Below are 15,417 nucleotides of genomic sequence, written 5' to 3'. Positions count from 1 at the left end.
ATCTACATAGCACCTGGCGTGCCCTCCTTTAGACGTACACCATGTGCACCACTTTCTACCCTGAGCAGCACTGTTTGGACATGTTCACAACAGATGCAAGTTTTCTTCTGGAATTTTCCCTGTTCTTAGTCTTTTGAGCCAAGGTCTATGTTGCCCAGGCCTGGCCTTGAACTTTCAATACTCCTGCCACAGCCTTCCAAGGGCTAGGATGAAAGATATGCACCTAGCTTTCAAGTAGTTTTTACCTGGCTTTGCTGAATGCAATGTAAGCATGGGGAACTTCCAGGAGTGCAGAACTGAAAACATTCCAGAAGCCAGGGCTCACATGGCACAAGGCAAAGACCCAGGAACATGGCTGCATCGTCACCATCCTGAATGGAATGACACCCTGTGTTGCCAGACACTAGATTGAGCGACATGTCTCACAGCACATAAATCTGACTTCTGCCAGTGGAGAAACTATACTAAGAACCTTCCCTGATCCAGAAGATGCCAGATAATCTGTTCGTGCCCTGTCAGGGTGAGTAGAAATCCCAGCACCTGGGCCACAGAAGCAGGAGGATCTCTGTGAGTTCAAGGAAAGGTGGGGTTATACAATAAGGCCCTGTCTCAAAACACCATAAAATAAACAATAAAACAGGGCCAAGGACAGCTCAGCAGGTCAAAGTGCTTGTGAACAGCCTAACGTCAGAGTTTTTTTTAATCAAGTCCCAATGCCGCCTTCACCTCTGCATGTGCATGCATGCGCGCATACACATACATACACAAATACATTTAAAAAGAAAATTAACGGGCGGTGGTGGCACACGCCTTTAATCCCAGCACTTGGGAGGCAGAGCCAGGCGGATCTCTGTGAGTTTGAGGCCAGCCTGGTCTACAGAGTGAGAGCCAGGACAGGCAACAAAACTACACAGAGAAACCCTATCTTGAAAAAAAAAAAACAAAACAAAAAAATTAAATTAAATTAAATTAAAAAGTGTTATATGGAAAAAGGTTAGCAGGCCTCTTGAGAAAGATGGTAGAGGCCACAGCATATGGCTGAGGTGTTCCCACCCACCTGGGGCCTCGAACATTTGCTGTTCGGCTGCACCCTGAATAGGATACCAGAAGGAATGGATCATGAAAATGCAGTTCATTGACACAATGGAATATTATTCAGCTGCTAAGAAAAGCGAAATTATGATGTCAGGCGCTGGTGGTGCACGCCCTTAATCCCAGCACTCAGAGGCAGGCGGATCTCTGAGTTCTAGGCCAGCCTGGGAAAACCAATAATGAAAAATGAAATTATGGAATTTTCAGGAAATTCATCCTGGGTCAGGAACCCAGACCCAGAAAGACAAATGCTATCAGTCTCCCATCTGTGAATGCCATCTCTGAATCCTTAGCAGGGTGGGTCTACACTGGAACACTCACAGAAGGCACAAAAACAGTAGGGCCATGAAGGGAGGAGCATCTGCAGGGAGAGGATAAGGACCAAGAGGAGGGTCAATGGGGCAGGGTAAATGACACTGAAGCTCACTACTACAGGAGCATCCTAGCTCACGCACGCACAGGATTTAAATGGAGCTGCCCTAATCAGCTATAGTAATAAACTCTCTCAGGTTCCTCTTTTAAAGACGTGTGCAAGTTTTGTCTGCATGTGTGTCTGTCACCATGTATGTGCGGGTGTCCTCTGAAGGAGCAAGCAAGTAGTCTCCAGGCCTGTGCCGTCTCTTCGGTATGCTGTGTTCTTATGTTTACACCCACAGACGAGTCACCCCTTACCCCAGAAGTTACTGTCTTGAATTACCATCATACAACCCACAACTTCTACATACAAGGAGGACTGATGTACTCAGCCCTACATGGGATGGTTATATCACCTCCTCTCATCAAGGCTCAGGGATCTGAGGGAAGAGAGCTTGTGAGAGCCACATCTGGGGGTAGACACCTGCAGTGAAACATGTCGCACATGTGAACTCAGCAACTGTGACTGCATGCACAAGGCCCGCACAGATTAAGCCTCATGAAATGCCAGCACGGATGGAGAACAGTCATGAATCTCCCACCCACAGCCAAGGAACTACTGAGGAAGGGTGGCTGCTCGGGGGAGCGGGGGTCAGCCTTCTAAGGGATGTGGTCCAAGAGGCCGCTCAAGCCCCATAGATGGTCCCCGCTGTGCATGTACGGGAACACTGAGTAGATTTAAAAAAAGAACAGGCAACTCTTTGCCACCTGGAACCCCACAGGAACTCCCAGATGCCTAGATCCAAGTCTCTGTGCAAGCCTTCTTTCCTGGGTAAGCACAGCCACCTCTCCTCAAAGATGTTGATTTTTACAGCAGACACAACTGGACACGATGCAGACATCATAGGGAGCCCAGCCCGGGATAATCTACAGCCCAGCTCTTGCGTCTATGGCTCAGGGAACATGGCGGGAGAGTAAGTAGGAAGACGGTGAGAGCCGGAGGATCAGGAAGTCTGCCGTGACTGTGTCTCCTAGAAACAGCTGCATAAACAAGGAGAACATGGGAAATCTCAAGAGGGTCCTACCCCTAGACAAACAGCTATAGGCAAATAATGACAGCTGAGAGACCGAGAATTAGCCTCTCCCAAGGATGAGCCCCCTTACTGTCCAAGGTAGAGTGGTCAGACCAGAGACCATCTACACAAACAACAAAAATTCAGCGGGGTGTATTTATACACATCTTTGTGCATACACACACACACACACACACACACACACACACACACACACACACACACACACTAAAGAGGCTATCAACTTGTGAGTCTAAGACATGGCAGGGGCTAGAGGGAGAAGTGATGTAACCCTACTTCAATTAAAAATGTATTTTTGAAAATAAGAGCTCATAAGGCTGGGCATGGTGGTGCACGCCTTTAATCCCAGCAATTGGGAGGCAAAGGCAGGTAGATCTCTGTGAGTTTGAGGCCAGCCTGGTCTACAGAGTACTGTGGGATGGTCTGTATGTCAAATCTGTTGCTCTGATTGGTCAATAAATAAAACCTGATTGGCCAGTGGCTAGGCAGGAAGTATAGGCAGGACTAACAGAGAGGAGAAATAAAAGAACAAGAAGGCAGAAGGAGTCACTGCCAGCCGCCACCCTGACAAGCAGCATGAAAAGATGCCAGTAAGCCACAAGCTGCGTGGCAGGGTATAGATTTGTGGAAATGGATTAATTTAAGATATAAGAACAGTTAGTAAGAAGCCTGCCACGGCCATACAGTTTGTAAGCAATATAAGTCTCTGTGTTTACTTGGTTGGGGCTGAGTGGCTGTGGGACTGGCGGGTGACAAAGATTTGTCCTGACTGTGGGCAAGGCAGGAAAACTCGAGCTACAACAGAGTGAGTTCCAAGATAGCCAGGGCTGTTACACAGAGAAACCCTGTCTTGAAAAAAAATCTACTCCCCAAACCCTCCCCCCAAAAGGCTCATGAAGTTGAAGGGGAGAGAAGAATTTGGGGGCTCTAGCACTGAGCTAAATCCCCAACCCCAACATGGAATTCTCAAACACAAAACAGTCAGGTACCGGGGAAGGAGGAAGGAACTGGGATTGGTATAGAAAATTTAACAAAACAAAACAAACAAACAAACAAAAACCTTAAAAACAACAACAACAACCAAAACCGAGACAGGCACCAACACTTGGGAAGCACAGGCAGGTGTATCTTTGTGAGTGAGGCCAGCCTGAGCCTGATCTACACAGCAAGTTCTACGACAGTCAAGGTTAAGTAGAGACCTGTCTTGAAAAACAAAATGAAAGGTGACAAGAACTGTCTTGTGAGCTGGGAAAATGGCTCCCACCCCCACCCCTATCAGGAGAGGGGCAGGCTGGCTGGGAAAGCAGAGGATCCCTACAATGACCCCCGAAGCACTAAGACATGAAGGCCTTAGGGACCAAGTATGGCTTGAAAAGATTTGGGGGCAGGAGCCAGGCCTAGCTTTTATTGACTGTTACCTGGCTTGTGGCCAGCCTGTCCACACAGCAACACCCCCACGTCAAAAACAAAAACTACCCAGACAGATCCTGATCTGATAGGTTGGAAAGGCCTTGAGTTCCAGATTCCCTGGGGGCAGGAATCAAGTCGAACTTTATGAGGTGGATCTATGACCCAACTAGGGACAGAACATCTTGATGCCCCATGGGATAGAGATGCTGCAAGGTGAAGATGAAGCCAGACTCAAGAGGTGGCATGTACAGACAAGGTGGCCAATGAGGCTGGAGGGGCAGGGCAGAAGCTCCAAGTTCAGTTTGTCAAGTCAGCAAGTCACCACATCTCCCAGGACGCCTGTGCTCCCAGTAAGTGAAGCAATCTCACACATCAAGTTACAAAGCTAGCCAGGTGGTGGTGGCATGCACTTTTATCCCAGCACTCCAGAGGCAGAGGCAAGCGGATCTCTGAGTTCAAGGCCAACCTGGTCTACAGTGCTAGTTCAAGGACAGCCAAGGCCACAGAGAGAAACCCTGTCTCAAAAAACAACGAAGTCACAAAGCCACTAAGGCTGGCGATCTGATCAGACCTCACAGGAACTGATGAACAAACCACCCATGTGTCTAATGTGAACAAATCAAAGTGCCACACAATCAGAATATTTTGGGATTCTGAACTGACTTTGTTCAAGGCTTCTGGTCCAACTATACATTCCAGGCTGGCCTCACTCATGAGAATCCTCTTGCCTCACACCAAACCCTGGGATTACAGGCATGTACCATCATGACTGGTTTGGATAAAATTTAAAAAAAAAAATTATATAGTTTTATCTTTGAGATTTTAAGGACACCTGAGAATTGACATATCTGTCACTGCAGATTTGAAACCAATAAAAGTGGGACACCCATATTTGAAATGCCAAGTCCTCCCCAATACAAGACTCCCTGAGCACCGATGTATGACTACCAGTGCAAAATCCCACACCTGACCTCACTTGCCTGACAGGCTGCCACCAATATGCCTCCCAAGAGAGGGCTGAAATGAACTTCAGGCTGTGTGAAGGTACACAAACAGCAGAATGCAAGAGGCTCATAAGGTTTAAAAGGAGATCCATAGCTGGGTGGTGGCGCACGCCTTTAAACCCAGCACTAGGGAGGCAGACGCAGGTGGGTCTCAGTGAGTTCGAGGCCAGCCTGGTCTAAAGAGTAAGTTTAGGGCTACACAAGAAACCCTGTCTCAAAAAAACCACACACACATACACACACACACACACACACACACAAAACCCATTATATGTAATCATAGTGTTTGGGAGGCTGAGGGCATCCAGGGCAGCCTGGACCATACATGAAGTCTTAACAAAACCAAGGAAAGCCGGCTGGGGATATGGTTCAGCAGTCAAGTGCTTGCCTAGCATGTGTGAGGCCCCTGGGTTTCTGTGCATGAGGCAGGTGGCCTAGCTCTGAGTTACTCTTCCAGACCTCGTTGACATCCGGTTAGTGGTGACCTCAGGATGGCCATTTTGGTGGAGAGGGATGTGTCAAGTCAAGTCCCATCTCCAGCACCAGAATGAAAAAATAAAGCAGGAAGTTGGCAGGTGTTGGAAAACTTAGCTTTAAGACAAGGGCAAAAGTGAGCCTGGCCACAGCATGCTTCAGCATCCCTTGTCCAAATGCTCAGGAGCATCTGTTGTGAGTTTTGCAATGTCTGTAATGTGACAAGCAGGTTTTGACCTCTTGGGGTCCCAAGACCAAGTAATTAATTTTTAATTAATTTTTATTCTATGAACCTCCTTTTTGTTTTGTTTTTAGACAGGATCTCACTATGCAGCCCTATTGGGCTTTGAACTAAAGAGATCCACCTGCCTCTGTCTCCCGAGAGCTGGGATTAAAAGCATGTTGCCACCATGGCTGGCCATATAATGTTTTTGTTTGTTTTGGTTTTTTCGAGACAGGGTTTCTCTGTGTAGTTTTGGTGCCTGTCCTGGATCTTACTCTGTAGACCAGGCTGGCCTTGAACTCACAGAGATCTGCCGGGCTCTGCCTCCCAAATGCTGGGATTAAGGGCGTGGACTACCACCACTACCACCATTATAATGATTTATGATTAGCTTAAAACAAGGTCTCATGTACTCATGTAGCCTAGGCTGGCCTCAAATTCACTACATAACTGAGGCTAACCCTGACCTCCAGATCCTCCTCTCTCTACTTCCCCAGTGCTGACGTAACAGGTTTCTGAGGTGCCTAGGATGGAGCCTGGTGCTTCCAGCATGCAGGGCTAGCGCTCGCTCTACCCAGTGTGAGGCCTGGTCAGTACCCTGGGATTCTGGGGGGTGGGTACTCACTATGCAGATGGGTGTGGAGGGGGGGCTGGTCCCACTGAGCTGTGCTGGGGGTGCAGACAGTCCCTCAGGAGAGCTGGTTGGAGAAGAGGAGCTGGTGGAAGAGTGACTCAGTATGGAATCATCCTCAGGGCAGGACTCCTGCACTTCACTCTCTGAAGTGACACTCCTGTCCAGGGACATCGTGGGAAGAGAGGTGTGGGGAGGCTTAGCGGCCAGGATGTCCTCAAGCACCACCACGGGCACTTTCTCTATAAACAGGAGATTCCCTGCCTTGCTCCAGCCTGGCGGCTCCTTTACAGGGGATGTCCTGGAACCCTCAGTCAGCTCAGGGCAGCTCGGTAATGAGCCAGCTCGACAGCTACCCGTCCTCTGTGGGCCTCCTGGGCTGCCAGGCTCTTCCTCCACACGGCAGGGAATGTCTGAAGGGCTCTCTTGGAGACACTGCTCCGCTGTGGAGGGCCCCTGCTGCTTGGTGGCTCCTTCCGCTGGGCCCTCAGGGCTGTCTGGAATGTCATTGGAGTTCTCGGTCAGGTCGATGATGACCATACTCTGCACTGGCTTTATCGTGGCCCTCAAGAAGCTATCGATGGGGCCCCGGCCACTGACCAGCTTCGGACTCAAGCCTACATGAGAACCTGTGTGACAGCGGTTTTCCAAAGTGTCCAAGGACAATTGTAGATCCCGAACTTTATCTTCCATAGACACTTTAGGTGGTGTTTCCTCGGCTTTCTCCTTGGGGACAAGGTTCAGACGTTTGAAGGGCAGGCGGGCTGAAATGAAGAGAAGCAACATCTTCAGTGACAGCAGAGGGAGACCATCAACCTGTGCTCAAAACCTGAGTGCCCAGGCATTAATGGCCCTATGGGGGGTTTGTGGTGAAAATTTCAAGCCCAAAAATGAGCTGCTGAGGGCTGGGGAGATGGCTCAGCCATAAAGAGCACTGACTGCTTACAGAGGACCTGAGATCAACTCCCAGCACTGACATGGTGGCTCACAACCACCTGTTCCAGAGGAGACCTGACACCTCCTTCTGACCTCCAAGGACACCAGACATGAACATGATGCACCAACATACTTGCAGGGAAAGCACCCATACCCAGAAAATTTAAGAAGAGGTGGGTGCTGCTGAAGGCTGGGGATCAAACTCAAGCAGTGAGGCTTGGCAGCGGGCACTTTCACCTGACCTCGGGGGCTCACTCCCCACTCCATGCATTTAAACGCCAAGTGCCATTGGTTAATTCTACCTACGTTAGTCAAAAGCCAAACCAACCTTTTCCCTACATTTGGGCAGCTCATGAAACATGGCTGCCCTGAGGTTTCAGGCTCTGCTGATTCCTCCCACCCAGGACACATTCCACCCAAGCCAGCCTGGCCGTGGAGTCCCGAGCAGGGAGGGAACTGCTAGGAGCCACCAGATAGACAGCTGGGCTCTGCAATGGGAGCCTCGATCCTTGACACAATCCCACTGCCACTTCGGCCGAGGGCAAGGGCATGGCTTGTGAATAAGAAACATTGATGCGCTGCCCAGAAGCACTCTCCACATAGGTAGCAGTTCTGCCTCAGCAGTCAGGCAGTGTCTGTCTGGTTGCCTCAACTTGGGGGCAGCTATTGGCACCTACTGGGAAGAAGCCAGGGTGTAGCTGCCAAGCCTGAGGCAAAGACCCACTTGGGAAGGAGTAAGGCTTGCACAAGTGGTCTTCTGCCGCCACCTGCGCACCTCAGAACACACACCCAGCACGTGCACACACACAGAAGAATCATTATTTGTACACAAATCAAAGGGTGAGTTGGAAACCCTGCTCTGGGGCGAAGCTCTGCCTCCCAGTCCCTCTGCGGGGCACACAACACCAATCCCAAAGCCTTGAAAAGGGGTCTCTTGCGGAGGTATGCTCCTGATTCCAGCTGAGGCAGGAAGATGTGAAGGGCCAGTCTGGACTTTATAGCTAGTAGGTAAGCTAGACTAAAGAGTGAGATCCTGTCTCAAAAACCAAAACCTAGCAGCTTGAGAGGTGGCTCAAGGGTTGAGAGCACATCCTGCTCTTGTAAAGTTGGGTCCCCAGCACATGAAGTGGCTCACAGCTGCCTATAAATCCTGCTTCAGGGAATCCGACTTTCCATGGCCTCTGCAAGCAAGTGGTGCACATAACCACCCACATATGCACACCTAATTAAAGACAATTTAATGGATCTTTAAAGTATATAAAACGGACTAGAAATGACTCAGTGGTAAGGAGCACTTGCTGGTCTTACAGAGGACCCGGGTTCAGGACCCAGCATCCACTTGGTGGCTCACAACCACCTGTAACAAGGATCTTCCACCTGCAGTGGGCACTGCATATAGATGGCACATTAAAATGTGCAGAGGCACATACAGAGGCAAATGTTCAGAAAGACAAAGTGAAAATAAACACATCATTTAAAAAATTAAAACTGGAAGCTAGGCATGGTGGCATACACCTTTAATCCCAGCACACAGGATACAGAGGCAGGTGGCTCTTTTTGAGTTCTAGATCAGCCTGGGCTACATAGTGAGGCTCTGACTCATGATAAAAAAACATGCAATGAATTTTTCTCTTAAAATATGCACACATTAGTAATCACTCAAAAATAAAACTAAGCAAATGAAAGCAACACAAATGCTCTGGGTTCATGTACATACAGTATCCATGAAACATAATTCAATTCTAAACTCACAGTGAGCCCCAAGCATACAAGGCTCACCATATACACACATATCCCAAAGAAAAATTTTGGGTGTCGGTGCAGCTGAGCGGTGCAGGACTTGGCTGCCATATGAGGTCCTGGGCTGGGTTCCAGCACCAAAACCAGAGATAAGATGTAAGAAGCACTTGTGACCTCCAAAGCTTTGGAAGATGTCCAAACTGGAGGGAGCAACTGCTGTCTTCCCCTCAGCCCTTAACAGGCCACTGAGGACTCCACAGAAGCCAATGGAGACAAATTAGGAACCAGGTTCAGGGCTTTCCCAGCCCCAAGTTACCTTGTATCAACCTCTTCACTGGGAACCCGGGTCTGTCTTTGCAATCCATAGCTGTGGGGAAAGAAGAACAGATGTTACTAAGGGTGAGGGCTACTGGCCAGCTAACATTCAAAGCAGCCACACACAAACGGATCCCCCTGAGGCTCCTATGGCCCTGCCTATTCCATTTGAGCTGTCTCTTCTCTTGAGATAGGATCTCACTATGCAGCAGGCTGAGCTCAAAAAAATCATGGCAAGCCTCCTGACTCTGCCTCCCGAGTGCTGGAATCCCAGGCACAAAGTACCACAGCCTACTTTTACAGGCTTAAAAAACAAAACAAAAAACATTAGTTTGCTCTTTCATCCAGAGTCTCAGTATGTAGTCGTGGACGGCCTGGAACTTAAAAAGGTCTGCCTGCCCCTGCCTCTCAAATGCTAGTAATGAAGGCTATAACACCACACTCAGCTACCATTTATCTTTCTTATTTATGTGTATGCATGTCTGTGTGCATGGGTGTCTACAGAGGCCAGAGGTGTCAGGTCCCCCAGACCTGGAGTTCTAAGCAGTTGTGAGGTACTGAGTATGGGTGCTGGGTCCTGATCTGAACTCTGGTCCTCAGTAACTGCTGAGCATCCCTCCTCTCCCGCAGTTTTTACATTTGCCACATGGTGTGTCAGAGGACAACTTCCAGGGGTTGTACTCTCAGTCTACATGTGGGTTGTAGTGACAGTACCCAATGGTCAGGCTCGGCAGCAAGTACTCTGACCCTTGAGGCCTATCATCAGCCCATAGAGACAGTTTCCATGGCTGGGGGAAGGGTTTGGGGGTGCTACTCATCTCTAGCTGATGCACAGATACTCTTCTTAAACAGCCTACGATGAATAGGCCGGCTCCCCAATAAAGAATTATTTGGCTCAAAATGTCAACACTGAGCAATTCTATCCTAGACTCAGTATCCTGCTTTGAGTTTCTCTGTGGGCCTCTCACTCAGAAACTTCTATTATGTCCCCTACTGGATGCCAGCACAGTGACCTGATCCATACTGCCCCCCTTAGCACTTGAATATACTGGAAACCAATGAACTATGAGCAAAAAGCAAGGGCATGAGAAAACAGACAGGAAGAGTCAGTCATGGGGTGATGCTTGCCATCCCAGGACTAAGGAGGTACACATAGGAGGATTGCCTCAACTTCAAAGCCACTCTGGGTTACATAGAATTCTAGGTCAGTCATGGCTAAACTGCACAAGGCTGTCTCAAAAAACAAGTAAGAGCTGGCAAGACGGTTCAGTGGGTCGGGACACTTTCCAAACTTGACAATCTGAGCTCAATCCCCAGGATCCACACAGGGGAAGGCGAGAGCTGACTCCCGTATGTCCTCTGACCTGTGTACACACACACACACACACACACACACACACACACACACACACACACACACACACTGAATGTGGGGCTGGACAGGGGGATCAGCAATTAAAAGCATTTGCTGCTCTAGTCCCAGCATCAGGATCCAACAGCTCACAACCCCTCAAAGTCCAGCTCTAGGGGATCTGATGCCCTCTCTGACCTCCATGGGCACCTATCCCATGAGTACAGACATATAAAGACACATAATATCAAATAAACCTGTAAGTAAACAAACTTAAAAAACTAATTTTTCTAAGCGAAGTATATAAGTAGAGGAAATGAACACACTGCATGGTGGAAGCTTCAGTCAATGCACAGTAAGGAACACCGGGTTGGGCTCAGTAGGTAGCACACTGGCCTAACATGCAGGAAGCTCTGGGTTCCAACCACAGCCCTGCATAAACCAGGAATGATGGCAACTGGAGGTAGAGGCCAGCCTGGGCTACACAAGACCCTGTTTTAAAAATAATAACTACAAAATAATAATAATAATAATAAAGCCCATGAGAGACTATTTCCCACTAAAGTAAATTAAAAACCTCAGGGAGTATGTAAGCACATCAAAATCCATGCACGTTGGACCATAAATAGAACCTGGTTTTTGTTTGTTTAAGACAGTGGCCCTCTATGTAGCCCTGACTCTCCTGGAACTCGATACATGGACCAGGCTGGCCTAGAACTCACAGAAATCCACCTGCCTCTGCCTCCCAAGGGCTGGGACTAAAGGAATGCACCACCATGTCTCGCTTAGACCCTTTCTTTGGGTAAATGCTTTTAAACAGATGGCTCAGGTGTAAAAACTCTCACCTAGTAGGCATCATGTGGACAAAAACTCCTTCAGTAATTTGGGGAGAATCTCCACACATTTTGCTAATGCTACATGGAATTTCAGACTCCACTCTGGACAGCTGAGGTTGTCAGTGGAGACAGCCCACTCACCCCAGCTTAGAGACTCAGACCCCTACTCAGAACACCCACACTCCTTTCTTATTTCAGCGGAAGAAAGGTAACATTACCCTGTTTCCTATTGCCCAAAAAAATGGATTTTTTTTTTCCTGAAAGGCATCTTTTCTTTAAATTTTTTATTACATTTTAATTAATTTGCTGGAGTGGGGGGAGGTTTGTGGAATCAATTCTCTCCTCCCTACAATAAAATTCAGGTGGTGAGAGGCCAGATCAACCTGGAACTCATCATCTTCCCACCTCAGCTTCTAGGATGTTGTAAGTGCAGGCATGAACTACCACACCCAACTTGTCTTTATTACCAATAGTGTTGCTTTTAAACGTTCTGCCTTGGTTAAATAAAAACGATGCTCCCAGATAGTCCGGGCAGTTTTATAAATATTAATCATGTCTTCATAAAATCCCAAGCCAGTCAGGGCAACAGTTCCAGCCTGTGTGTGTGTGTGTGTGTGTGTGTGTGTGTGTGTGAGAGAGAGAGAGAGAGAGAGAGAGAGAGAGAGAGAGAGAGAGAGAGAGAGGAGGTGCATATCTTTGGTGGTCAGAACTGTAGGAGGGGGGACGGCATTATCCTAGAAGTGGACGGAGATCGAGGACGCTGCTCTCCAACTCACGTCCAGGCTTGCAGACTGGTATAAATGTACCAGAAGGGACCGTCCTAAGTGTCCCAAGTGGTGCTCAATTGGTGCAATCTTAGCTTATCAGGGTGGCCCCTGTCCCTCCCAGTCCTTCGGTCCTTCAACTCACACAACCGCTGGGAATGCGATTCCGAGTCAAGCAGGGAGACTAGGCACCCCACATTTAGGGAAGCCTGCCGTATGCTACAAAGACTCTAACACGGACCCCGCAGCCATACCACACTCAGAGGAGAGGGCTTCCTGGTCATACTTGCCACCCACCCCTCCACCGTCCTGTGCCGCACAGCTGATACTCTGGCGTCCAGAGCTCAAGTGACCACAGGCCTCAGTTTCCTCACCCACTGCAAAGGTCCGATTCGCTCGAGAATCCACAAATGCACTTTTAATAACCTGCACAACTGACTCGACCCACTCGCTGGCCTCAGTTTCCCCACCTGCTACAAGAGGGCACTGATGCATTCAGGAGCCATCAAAGACGACCCGGCCTGTTTCCCATCTGCTACCAGGTCCGCGTTGTCTGGACGACGCAGAGCGGGGCCTCAGTTTCCCTTCGCGTCTCCGCGTCTCGGTCCCCGGGCCACCCGGGCGCGGACCCGCTCCCTCGGGCCGCAGCTTCACCCACCTGCTGCTCGCGGCGTCGCGGCGCCCGGCTCCTCCAGCATCGCGGCGGCGGCGGCTCAGGGTTCAGTCAGGCGGCCCCGGTGCGCTCTCCGCCTCCCGCCGGTGCCACTACTGCTGCCGCCGCGGCCGCCGCGCTCGTATTTGGCGGGAACCGAGGCAGCCTCCGCGGCCCGCGCGCCGATTGGACGAGGGCGCGCCACGTGACAGCCCTGCCTCAGGAAAAGAGGGGCGCTGGGCGCATCCTCGCGAGAACCGTGGCTTGTATGCCCGAAAATCCCGCGGGAGGTGGAAGGAGGCGGGCTCCTTTCGGGCGGTTCTTGAGTGGCTGTGCAGTGACGCGTTTCTACTGGTCCTAAGAAATGTCAATTTAAGCGTCCTCCCTTTTATTGGCTGACATGCGTGGAGGAGGCGGGACGGTTACGTCACGGTCGGCGCCAGTGACAATTTGTAATTATGGATTAGGAGAGGAATCTGAAGTGAGTTTGTCCTGGGTAGTGATTGGTTGAAAGTGGCTACTGCAGTTAAATTTGGGGATTACATCCTTTTAGTCTTCATTTATGAATTACTTCCCTTTTTAACTATAAACTACTTTTTTTTAAATTATGAGTTTCTTTTCTGAAATATGAACTGCTTCCTTAAAAATTACGATTTGCTTTAATTTTAAGTAGAATTTTCTGTTGTAAAATTATAAATTTCTTTTTTAAATGGTGAATTACTTTTTTTTAGCGTGAATTACTTTAAAGATATATTAATTAAAAAATTAATTCATTGAGTCTGGTGGTATGAGCTTTTAATCCTAGTATTTGGGAGTCAGAGGCAGGTGGACCTCTGTGAGTTGGAGGACATCCAGGTCTGCATAGCCTGTTCCAGGGCAGCCGGTGATACAATGTATCAAAATATTTAATTGCCTTCATCTTCTCTCTCTCTCTTTCTTTTCTTTCTTTCTAAAATATTTTTAAAGATTTATTTATTATGCATACAGAAGAGGGTGCCAGATCTCATTACAGATGGTTGTGAGCCACCATGTGGGTGCTGGGAATTGAACTCAGGACCTCTGGAGGAGCAGTCGGTGCTCTTAACCTCTGAGCCATCTCCCCAGCCCTCTTTCTTTCTTTTCTTGAGACAGGGTCTCACAATACAGCTTGCTGGCCTGGCACCCACCAACCAGTTTCTAAAACTTTTCATCTCTTAGGTGGAGGAAGAAACCTTTGCCTCCTTAACCTGCAAGCAGCTCAGTGCCCACAACAGTTCTTTTCTTGAAGTTGTGGCTAGTGGGTTGTTTGGCTAAGAGATTAATGGTATGTATTGCTTTTTGGTCATAAGCTCAGGGAAGATAAGGCTTGCTCTAGTGTCAAGGACCTCATCCAGTCTTTGGCCGCAGAAGTAGAATTTGATTGACAGACTGCAACCCACAGAACCAGGGAGGCTACACAGCAGGGGGGACCCTAGGATGACGGCGGCTTATAATAAGTTTTGGTATTACTCAATCACTGGGCAAGCCTCAGTGAAACATTTCACTACTAGGATAAAAATTTGTACCGTATCAAGCTGATAATAGAAAAAATAAATAAATAAAATTTAAAAAAAAAAAAGAATTTGATTGAATCGTGCAGTTCTTGGGGAGCCGACCCTACAGTTGTACACGTATCAACCCTGCACTTGGGAGGTGAAGGGAGGAAGATCTGGAGTTAAAGGCCAGCCTGAGCTCCATGAGACTCCATCTCAAAACACATACTAAATAAAGAGCATTCTTGTATGAATCTGTGGGTTGCTGGCATGCTAGGAATCTCTGGCTGTAGTCTCCAGTTACACACACACACACACACATGCACGCACGCACGCACACACGAACGCACGTTTCGGAAAGTGGTGTCCTAGGCCTGTCATTGTAACAGTAGGTGAGGCAAGAGGATCAGGAATTCAAGGCCAGCTTGTGCTATATGGGACCTGTCTCTAAAAATAACAAACAAACAATTCATAATCCAGACTATCTATGAAGGCTCCTTTAATCATGAGCAATAAGGATGACACATACATGTTCTTTTGATCTACTGCACTGCGTTCTGTTGAGTCACTTGGAAACTGCCGGAAACTCTTGGCTTCATGAAATCTCCCAAACTTGTCAGCAATTGCAACACCAGATTTTTAAAATTCCTTCACCCTAAACATTTTCCTCTTCCTGCCTTAGGATCTATTTACTCATCACCCCCATTTATTACTAATCTCCAAGTCATGCTAGACTGGTGCGTAACTGGTTATGTAGACCAGGCTGGCCTGGAACTGGAAGATCTGCCTGCCCTGCTTCTCTAGTGCTGGGATTAAAGGGGTGCACTGCCACACCTGGCATACCCTGTATACCTTTTGAAATCTGTACGGATGATTTCAGGGTTAAGGTACCTGTGTCAGTCTGGGGAGTTTCGTCAAGGAGCTGCCCGTCCACCCGCAGTGCACCGTTCCTCCTTTCGGGTGCTTTGGACCAAGCGTTTGTGTTTTCTTCTGAGTTTGGGATTTGTTGTCAGAGCATTTAATCACAGCT

At 48.6% G+C, this 15,417-nt stretch overlaps 1 protein-coding gene across 2 annotated transcripts in view; it reads right to left on the bottom strand.

Annotated features, from left to right (window-relative positions):
* Chaf1a (chromatin assembly factor 1 subunit A) overlaps positions 1-13,159 on the bottom strand; it is a 28,289-nt gene extending 15,130 nt beyond the window's left edge. The window contains exons 1-3 of one of the 2 annotated variants that reach the window (XM_006982237.4): positions 12,883-13,159; positions 9,275-9,325; positions 6,277-7,046 (exon numbers count right to left, since the gene is read on the bottom strand). In XM_006982237.4, the coding sequence (XP_006982299.2) occupies positions 6,277-7,046; positions 9,275-9,325; positions 12,883-12,922 (861 nt within the window). In that variant the 5' untranslated portion in view covers positions 12,923-13,159. Of the gene's footprint in view, positions 1-6,276; positions 7,047-9,274; positions 9,326-12,694; positions 12,828-12,882 lie in introns of those variants that run through there. The other variant, XM_042266832.2, reaches the window with a different exon arrangement.
* Positions 13,160-15,417: the final 2,258 nt, after the last annotated feature.

This window comes from Peromyscus maniculatus, chromosome 22 (assembly GCF_049852395.1).
Source record: "Peromyscus maniculatus bairdii isolate BWxNUB_F1_BW_parent chromosome 22, HU_Pman_BW_mat_3.1, whole genome shotgun sequence".
In the NCBI taxonomy this organism is placed as follows: Eukaryota; Metazoa; Chordata; class Mammalia; order Rodentia; family Cricetidae; genus Peromyscus; species Peromyscus maniculatus.
The sequence above is the reverse complement of the archived record's forward strand: the minus strand, read 5'-3'. Positions and strand labels throughout refer to the sequence as shown.